The 10,268-nt window shown below is 39.6% G+C and overlaps 1 protein-coding gene across 1 annotated transcript; it reads right to left on the bottom strand.

The window, feature by feature from the left end:
• Positions 1-8,227: 8,227 nt before the first annotated feature.
• LOC100715205 (olfactory receptor 4D10-like) lies at positions 8,228-9,163 on the bottom strand. Its single transcript, XM_003464265.1, has one exon. The coding sequence runs from the start codon at positions 9,161-9,163 to the stop codon at positions 8,228-8,230; it is 936 nt and encodes a 311-aa protein (XP_003464313.1).
• Between the last annotated feature and the right edge of the window lie 1,105 nt (positions 9,164-10,268).

Raw genomic sequence — 10,268 nt, 5'->3', positions numbered from 1 at the left:
TGTGTTTGCGGAATTTTTGCAGTATCCTTTGTCATTAATTTCTAATTTCAGAGCGCTATGATCCGATAATATGCAAGGGATGATTTCAACTCTTTTGCATTTGCTTAAATATGTTCTGTGAGCTAATATATGGTCTATTTTAGAAAATGATCCATGTACTGCTGAGAAGAATGTGTATTCTGATGTTGTTGGGTGGAACATTCTGTATATGTCTATCAAACCCATTTGTTCACAGGTGTGATTCAGTTCTGTTATTTCTTTGCTCATTTTCTGTCTGGTTGATCTGTCCCTTGGTGTCAGTGGTGTATTAAGGTCTCCTGTTACAATTGTGTTACTGATAATTTGAGTTTTCATTTCTGTTAATAATTGTTTTATATAACTGGGTGCTCTGGAGTTTGGTGCGTATATATTTAAGATAGTTATCTCTTCCTCTTGGAGTTTTCCCCTTACGAGTATGTAGTGACCTTCTTTGTCCTTTATGGTCATTGTTGGTTTAAAGTTCACGTTGTCTGCAAACAGAATGGTTACTCCTGCCTTTTTTTGGATTCCTGCTGCATGAAGGATTGTTTTCCATCCTTTGACTTTCAGTCTGTGAGTATCTTTCTGGGTTAGATGGGTTTCCTGTAAACAGCATATGGTTGGATTTTGTTTCTTGATCCATTCTGCTAGTCTGTTTCTTTTGATTGGTGCATTGAGACCATTTACATTAACGGTTATTACTGTTAAATGCTGGTTAATTGTAGGAATCTTATCTCTCTGCTGTTGCATCTTTATCTTTCTGTTCTGTTTAATTATTTGCTTTGCTTAGTGGTTTTTTCCTTTGTGTATCTAAACTGTCTTTCAATATTTTTTGCAGGGTTGGTTTGGTGTTCATGAAGTTCTTCAGCTGTTCTTTGTCATGGAAGTATCGTATTGCACCATCTATTTTGAATGATAGTTTTGCAGGATATATCAGTCTTGGTTGGAAATCATTTTGCTTTAGGATCTGGAATACTTCACTCCATGCTCTTCTTGACTTTATCGTTTGTGCTGAGAAGTCTGCTGTGATTCTGATAGGTTTTCCTTTATAAGTGATTTGTCTTTTCTCTCTGAGAGCTTTTAATAATCTATTCTTGTGTTGGATTTCTGGGATGGTGACTATTATATGTCTGGGTGTAGTTTTATTTTGGTTATGACTGTTTGGAGTTCTATATGCTTCACTGATCCTGATGTCAATTTCTGATCTCATGCTTGGGAAATTTTCAGCTATTACTTCTCTAAATATCCTCCTGACATCCTTCATGTTGTCTCCCTCTCTTTCATTAATCCCTATCATTCTTATGTTATTCTTCTTTGCATCGTCTTGCAGTTGTTGAATTGTTGTTTCCTGGTTCCTTGTTATTTTCAAAAGATCTTTCCTTTCCTGTTCACTAGCTGCAATCCTGTCTTCAAGGTCTGAAATTCTATCTTCACTTTCATTAAGGCGGTTTTTACAACTTTCAGTGGAGTTTTTTATTTCCTGTATATCTCTGTGCATCTGCATTATGTATTCTGTTTGTTTCTTATATTGCTCGTCTAGGGATTCTATCTTTTTGTTTAGTTCCTCCAATTTTTTATCTGTGTTTTCTTTAGATATATTTAGAATCTCTTTCATTTCTTTTATCATTTCTTCTTTTATCTGGGAGATTATTTCGAGTTTGAATTTCTTTAAAGCTTCCTGGAGTTGCTTGTCAATTTCAGTGGCTATTGTGTCCGATATATGAGGTGGATGGGATATATTTTCTTCTATATACATCGCTCCTAGGGTTTCTTGAGATGGGCTGGAGGTTTGAGGTTGTAATTTGGTCTTTCGTTTTGTCATTTTCCTATATTTCTGTGTTTCAAGTGTTATTTGAAAGCTTCCTCAGGATCTGTTGAAAATCCCCTTCTATGTTTGGAGCTACTGGGACTCTGGCGCCGCGCTACTCCAAGCCATTAGGCCTACACAACCAGTGGCCCTCCTCTGCCTGCTCAGAACTCCGCGGTTCCAGACAAGCTGGGCCTCAGGGACACTGTGCGCCCACCTGCCCCTTGGAAGCTCCACAGTTCTTCAATCGCAGCTGGGTTAGGGTACTCACCACAGGCCGCAGTGCTTCAGGAACCTGTGGACCCTCCCTGGTTGCAGAGATATCCACAGTCCTTCAGACACGCAGAGAGGCCAGTGAGGGCACCCCAGATCTGCCCAGCTCCTCCTCTGCAGACCTATGGCCAGGCGCGGCAGCTAAACAGGCTGGGCTAGGCTGGTAGTGTGGGCCAGCCCACCTATCGGGCGCTCAGCAGGTCTCCAAATGAAGCCGGGAATGGGGAGGCTGATGTGGAAGCCTCAAACCCACCTCTCTCCTTCACTGCACCTGGAAGCCTGAGGGAACTCCAGCAGTCTGGGCGCAGAAATCCAGAGTCCTCCAGACACGCAGAGAGGCCAGTGAGGGCACCCCAGATCTGCCCAGCTCCTCCTCTGCAGACCTGTGGCCAGGCGCGGCAGCTAAACAGGCTGGGCTAGGCTGGTAGTGTGGGCCAGCCCACCTATCGGGAGCTCAGCAGGTCTCCAAATGAAGCCGGGAATGGGGAGGCTGATGTGGAAGCCTCAAACCCACCTCTCCCCTTCACTGCACCTGGAAGCCTGAGAGAACTCCAGCAGTCTGGGCGCAGAAATCCAGAGTCCTCCAGACACGCAGAGAGGCCAGTGAGGGCACCCCAGATCTAGTGTATGAATTTTTAAAAATGTCTAATATTTAGGTCATAGGTTCAGAAAGAAAGCAGACTCTCCAGACTAATATGTACTAACTGTAGAAAGGGAGAGGAGACTTTGAGTTGTGCATTCAATTTTGATCTAGAAAAATATGCATCAACATGGAAATGGAACTTAAAGGAAAATCAGAACAAGGACAAATATACAAGTAAGAACCAGGAGCTTGTACTCTCCTGAGAGAGGGAATTACATGTATGAGAGGAACTCTGGTATCTCTAATCCAGTTAAGGCAAACATCCATTCACTTTTATTTTATAACTCTTGCACCCTAGGGACCTCAGGGTTACGAGACATGCGAGTGATCCAGATGCTCACCCCTGCCCTCCTGATGTTTACAGCCTAGCAGGAAGATAAGAATATTTGATGTGACAAAGTGAAAGGTACTGCAGAGAAGAATAAGGCAGTAGAATGTTTAGGATGAACTTTGGGATGTGCCGCTTCTAAAAGAGTGATGAGGGACTGTGTGGCGATCTTTCAGAAGGAGGTGGTCACTGTTATGACTGACATGTGATTTATGGGAAGAGAATACACAGTGGAACTGTGAGAGAGTAACAGAATGAAAAGGACTCTGGCTCAGCGTGTTGAGACATTGGAATGTCAGGAGGAGAGGACTGATATGGTCTGACTTACACACTGTATGGAGGTTAGCCCAGAAAAGGCCAGGTCAGCCAGCACTCCCACTAATAAGACTCACAGCAAAAGGAAAGAATGACTAGGATAAGAGAAAGGAGAAAACAAAAAGGGGTAGAGATTATATGTATGTGGGTATACATATAAGTTTGTATATGTGTAGATATGCAAGATAGATAACTATACTACCAATCTCTGCATTCATCAAAAAGAACAGCTTGTGATTTCATTTTTGTTTGCTTTTTTATGCCTAAAATCTCATAATCTGAACAATTACTTCTAAAATAACAATATGCAATGTATTAATTAGTGTTAATTTCCTGTTTTGAAATTTATATTGCTCCTATCCTTTTTGTTTTGTTTTTAAAATACAAAAATTAAAAAAAAAACATAACGAGCAGCATGATGAGTAATGTGTTTAACACCATTATCAGCACAGCAGCAGCAGCGGTAGCAGCATTTTCGGTGGTGCTGGAGTTCGACCCCACAGCCTTATGCATGCTGTTCAGGTGCTCTCTACTGCTGAGCTACAACTCAGCCTTGGAGGGTATTTTCCCAAGCATAATTCAGTTCTAATTCTGCGAAAGAAATAAATCTCTGATAAGTTTAGGCAAATGCCCATCACTTTCTCTTCTTCTTCTCTTAAGGTAATTTGTATTCTGGAGTTGTATTATTTGCAGCATGACTTAAAAAAAAGTTATTGTGGAGAGGCACCATGGCCGAATAGAGGAGGAATCATGCTCAAGACATTTAGAGAAAATCAACTAAAAGCACAGGTAACAGGGGGAAAAGGAGGCACACACCTCCAGAGGCCAAAATCAATCAGAAATAACAGACTTTTAGCTCAAATAAAACAGATATACGATTGACTAAGACAGCCTTCCAACCCCCAGAGTTGTTGGTGGATTGAGCAGGAGTGCAAATTCTGCGAATTAAAAAAATAATGAATTTATTGTTTATTGAATATCTAATGCACTATTTATAAGCTGTAGTCAGTAACATATGTGAGTTTTATTTTTATCAGACTTATCAATGTGTTATGAAGATATCATAAAGGGACCTTGGCAGATTTAAAGTGCATATGCTTACACTTCTGAGGCTAATTCCAAAGTCAAGACAGGGAATGGATCTCCTCCCTTGGTTTTGTTGTAGGTTGTTTGTCAGTGTGTAAGGAAAGTGGAAAGGATAAATATCTCTTTTCAACGTTTTTTCCCCTAAACATAGCTTTGCTGGTCTCAAAATCAGGGTATGAAGGTGATTTTCTGTTTGCACTGTTTGAAAAAATGTTTTCATAATTTATTTTCAGTGTAGTGACTTTCTTTCAAATTCAAATATATAGATTTTATTTTAAATTTATATATAACTATATAAATATTGAAACTATTGTACTTATACTAGACATTATCAGAAACTGTAGCTTGTATTAGCCTCCACAGCTATTCTGCTGCCAACAGAATGATCATTCCTTAACCTTTTCACTGTTTAAAAATTCAAATACTATTCATTCAAAATGTGTAAAATTTACCTCATATAGTTATCTTTACTGATGTTCTTTATTTGTTCATGTTTATTTAAATTAGAAACTTGTGATATTTCTTTTTCATCTCAAAAATTGCCTTTAGTAGTTTACGACATATCACATGCCTCATAGCAGAGTGATGGATCTGCACCCGCAAATATAGCAGCACAATTTGTAGTAGCTGAATCTTGGCACAATTTGTAATAGCCAAATTCTCATCAGCTGAGGAATATGTACAAAAGATGTAGTATTTTTATATAATGCAGTACTACTCTGCTCTACAGAAGTATAAACTCTAGGCTTTTGCAGGTAAATGGATGCAACTACAGTCCATACTCATAAGTAAGGTAAATCAGACTTGCGTGCGTAAACTCATATTGTCTCCATAATGTAAGAAATGAAAGAATAAGTAAGACCCAAGATCAACAATAAGTATTGTGAAAGAGAAAATAAATTGCTCCAAAGGAAGAAAATGGATGGGTGAAAGGAGGAAAGAAGGAAGGGAAAAAGAAAAGTGGCTAAAATACTTATACTACTGATTTACTTTAGTTCATTAAAAAAGAATTGTGCTTATATTGTTTGATTAAATTATGCATGGCTATACCTTATAATGTGAGCAACTATTTTGAAGATAACAATACTCAAGAGATTAACCATTATTAATTTTCTGTTGTCTTGTCGCAAAGATTTCTACCTCTGTTTCACTGCTTTTTTCTCTTTAAAATAAAAATTGCCTTTAGTATTTCTTGGAGGCTAAAATAAATACTTATATACATGTTCTACTTTTTGTGTTCATCTGGTGGTATCTTAGTTTCTCCTTGTTTTTCTGGGCACAGAATTCTTGGTAGAATATTTCCCCCCGCCAAATTCAATGTGTCATCTTGTTGCTTCCTAGGGCCTAGATTTCTGTGGAGATTATTTTGTGAGGTTATTGCAGAATCTTCCAAATTGGTCTTTTTTTGTTTTTGCCCTCTTTGTTCTATTCAGAATGGTACCCCTTGAAATCCTGTTAAAATATGCATTATTATTTTGCTGTTCTTCTCCTTAAATACTCTACAACTCATTCATTTTGAAAGCCAGAGTTTTCCAGTGGTGTGCATTACAGATGGCAATGACCCAGCCTTATGGCCCAATATCTATTGTATCTCAGCCCTCCTCTCCCAGTTTGTCTGACCCTTCACAATGCATCATCAGGGCTTTTGAATATCTGACTTATAGACAGAGATTTATACTGAATATAAACATTTTTTGTGGTCTCAACTATTTTATTACCTACATTCTACTTCAGACATGAAGAAGACCCTCCAAGCACAAATATGAATAATAAAGATAAACAAATAAACAACATGTCCTGTTGAGTAAGACTTGATACTTCACTTCGGCATTTTTCAATACACATGCATAGTCTGAGAAGCAGCTTCACAGTTTTGTCACACATAGGTTTCATCAAAGGTTAAAAAGATATCTTTCCCACCTCTCTCCCTTTCTTTTCTAAACTTTACAGCTTCTTTATTATTTCTCTTTTTTGTCTGATTCCCTCCCTTCTTCTCTTTCCTTCTCTTCCCTTCCCTTTTTTCTCTTCCTTCCTTCCTTCCTTCTTTCCTTCCTTCCTTCCTTCCTTCCTTCCTCCCTTCCTTCCTTCCTTTTTCCTTTCTATGTTCCTTCATTCCTTCTTTCTTCCTTTTCCTTTCTTTCAGTTCTTGTATCTCACAGGGTTGTCCAGATTAGCTTCAAACTCCTGGGTCAAGTCATCTACCTGCCTTTGCCACCTGGCCACCTGAGAACACAAAGGCAGCCTATAGCACCATTTTCCTTAAAGAGATCCTCCAATAGTTTGAAGAGCAGAGATAAGAGGCAACATTCCTTCATAGGGTTTATATATATTCAAGAGTTCTTAATAGCATTTACTACATTCCAGTTGTGTTGGGGCTGGGGATATGACACAAATAGTGCTTCAAGTAGGGAGATAGGAAGGAGAGAAGAGGACATTTGCAAAAGGGTTCCAAATCTCAGGCTACAGCTAAGCATGGCGTGCTGAAGAAACATGTAGGGGTGGTCAGTGGTTTGGGGGTTTGGAAGATAGTGATAGGATCTTGCTGAGGTTTATATCATAACTGGTGAGGTGCACATTAGGACTCAAGCAGTGTTAGGTATAAAGCATCTGCTCTGGAATGTGGGATTTAGACTGAGCAATTTTCAGATGAGAAAACTTATTTATTGCTTTAAATGATCAGAGGAAGTCTGGTAAGTGGTGTGAGCCATGGATGTGCCAGGGAGAAAACAAGTCAGTGTCTCCCAAGAATCAGCCATGCTGGAACTTGGGGGACCAACCAAGAAAGCAAGGAATCATCCTTCTTGGTAAGTGGCATGAACAGTGGATCCACCAGGAAGAGGATAAGTCAGTGTCTGCCAGGAGTCTACCAGTGCATGGGCTTAGGATCAAATACTTACTGTGTCCCCCACTCCTAGTTAGCAATGGAAGGGTTTTGAGGTCAGCCAGAGTTGATAAAAACTAAGGTACATAAAGCAACCAGATGCTAACATTGTTTGGTTTATTATACTGACCTTGGACTGCTGGTCTGAGCATCTCTTGTGACGATGACAGTATGCATTATGGCAAATATGGGGGATTTCCTTGTGTCTTATCTTTCAAGGTCAATATTATTTTCCCTGCTTTGATTTGTTCTGATTGTTTTTCTCTATTTAATATTATGTTTTGATTGGTTTTATAATATTCTCTTTTTTGGTTTGATTTTCTGTACTTGATTGAAAGAACAACTATTATGAAAATAACAAGACATACTGTGGTACCTATTCCTGTTGTCCTAGTATCCTGCTCTGAAGTTCTCCACCAAATTCACTGTATTGTATGGATTAGCTTTGTTCTGTCCCATTTTGTTGTGTTTCATTGACTTAAAAAAAGAATCAGAAGAGGTTAATTTGGATATGATTACTTCATGAAGCTCACCATGAAAACCAAAGCCCATGGTGCCTTGAGTTTGTAAACCAGGTTTCTGCTCTCTTTCTGGGAGGGCAGGCTTGTGTTGGGACTGTGTGAGTTTATTTTGATTTAATTTTCCTTGCTTCATGCAAAGATGTGTTGGAAAAGGAATGCATTTCTCTCCTGCCAACAAATTTATTCTTCCTTTTTATTCTGTGATAGAAAGACTTTCAGTTTATGATATGTTGACCCGAATCTATGAAAGTCATTTGTTTCTTAGTATAAACACAAAGAAACAGTAATTAGAAATGACTGGTGAATAGAATTCATCTAGTGTGCACACATCTTGAAAAGCAGTGATAAAAGGGAACTACTGGCCTGTTGGGTCAGAAGGTCCAAGTCTTTTCCTGAGTCTCCGCATGGCTGATTTCATCTCCTGGTTCCGCAGGGTGTAGATCAAGGGGTTGAGCAGAGGGGAGATGACCGTGAAGGTGACATGGATGGGCTTATCTGCAGGGAGGGCAGTGAAGGGCCGGGCATAGACGTAGATGCAGGGTACAAAGTGCAGGGTCACCACTGTGATGTGAGAGGAGCAGGTGGAGATGGCTTTCTTCTTGCCCTCTCCTGCCTGAGTTCTTATTAATAATAATATGACCAAATAGGATACGAGGAGCAAGAAAAACCACAGTGTGGTGAGCAGCCCATTATTGGAAATCATGAGCATTTCAAGTACAAAAATATCTGTAGAGGCAAGTTGGAGGACCTGCTGGACATCACAATAGAACGTGTCAAGAACGTTGGGTCCACAGAAGGGAAGAGGGAATAAGAGGGCAATCTGCACGATGGAGTGTACAAAACCACCCAGCCAGGAGGCCACTATGAGGGCTGTGCACCGTCCCCTGCTCATGATGGTCACATAGTGTAGGGGCCTGGAGATGGCCACATACCTATCCAAAGCCATCACCGACAGTGAAAATGCATCCACACCACCAATGAGGTGGAAGAAAAACATCTGAGCCAGGCACCCATTGAAGGAAATCATCTTTCTGCCAGAGAGAAGGTCCACCAGTAACTTGGGAGCAGTGATGGAGGAGAAGCAAATATCGGCAATAGATAAATTGCGGAGCAAGAAGTACATGGGGGTGTGAAGGCGAGACTCCCAGGTCACTGTGACCATAATGAAGACGTTTCCCAGCAGAGTTGTCACATACACCAGAAGCAGCAGGAGAAACAGGAGATTTCTCACTTCCTGGTCTGTGGTTAGGCCAAGGAAAACAAATTCTCTTACCCTGGTGCAGTTTTTCATGTCTTTGGAAGCATCCACTCTTTTGCTGTTTGTTTCCAACCTGTGTGACATAAAAGCATTGGTGCCCCTATTTTCTTGGTCTACTCAGCCTCTGGAGTGAAGTTCAGATTGTTCCACTAGGAAGTTAAGTGGTTGCAATTGGTCAATTATCTATATGTATTAAATGGCAATGAGTTTGGTGATAAAAATGATGTTTTTCCATGCAAAATTGTTCAGTAATTATTTTCTAATGAAAGTATTTTGAAAAAGAAAATATTCAAGTAGATATTTCTACTTCTAAAGTATAATTTAAATGCTAGGCATATGATGAGTATACTTAATAAGGCTGAACATTCCCTGTGAATGGTTCACTTTCCTCTGATTATGAAGTAGTCTTTATTTCTTTTTCTACTTGCAGAAATGGTATTCAAAAAGTTCACTTTTGCAAACTCACAACAGGAGTAAGTTGTTGATATGAAGTTCAGATGTGATTCTGTTTAACTCTCAAGCCTATGTTCCATTTGCTACATCACACTCTCATTATGGAATAATATAATGGATTGGAACTATTTTGTCTCAAGTTTGCAGTAAAAGTTCTGGAGAAACGATCATGGATGAACACTTAGATAATGCTGTCATTAGGTGGGTTCAACCCAATATATCTCATACCTGTAGTCGTACAATGAGGTTGTGCAGCTGAAAGTGAAGTTGGTAACACAAATCAGACTCCCCAACATTAGACTCGATTATGTTCCCGACACTCAGTTATCTGGCAAGAAAGAGTGCACCCATTGCGTAGCTGAATCCTCTAGTCCTTCAACTTGCATTCTGTGATTTTTACAGCATTGTTGGGATCAAGCTAGTGCTAACAACATACACACAAGCATAGCAAAGTTCTTCCCTGGAGTAATCTTCAGCCTGATGGAAAATACAAATATTAACATATATAACCATGCATGGGACACAAACAGAGCAGTGCTCTTTGTAGTGTTACTAGAGAATTCTTCCCTTTGGAAGCAAGAACTTCACTCAGCCTTAGTGAATTTCCAAGCCATATAAACAAGTTTCCTTCCCTCAAAGGAAAGAAATTATTTAATCATTTATAAATTTTTGGTATCAGGATTCA

Source organism: Cavia porcellus, unplaced genomic scaffold (assembly GCF_034190915.1).
Source record: "Cavia porcellus strain 051 isolate PalLab524CR breed Dunkin Hartley unplaced genomic scaffold, mCavPor4.1 scaffold_17, whole genome shotgun sequence".
Classification (NCBI taxonomy): domain Eukaryota; kingdom Metazoa; phylum Chordata; class Mammalia; order Rodentia; family Caviidae; genus Cavia; species Cavia porcellus.
The sequence above is the reverse complement of the archived record's forward strand: the minus strand, read 5'-3'. Positions and strand labels throughout refer to the sequence as shown.

Bases quoted from the DNA above. Each gene is read 5' to 3' on its own strand.
- LOC100715205 (XM_003464265.1), bottom strand. From the start codon at position 9,163: ATGAAAAACTGCACCAGGGTAAGAGAATTTGTTTTCCTTGGCCTAACC.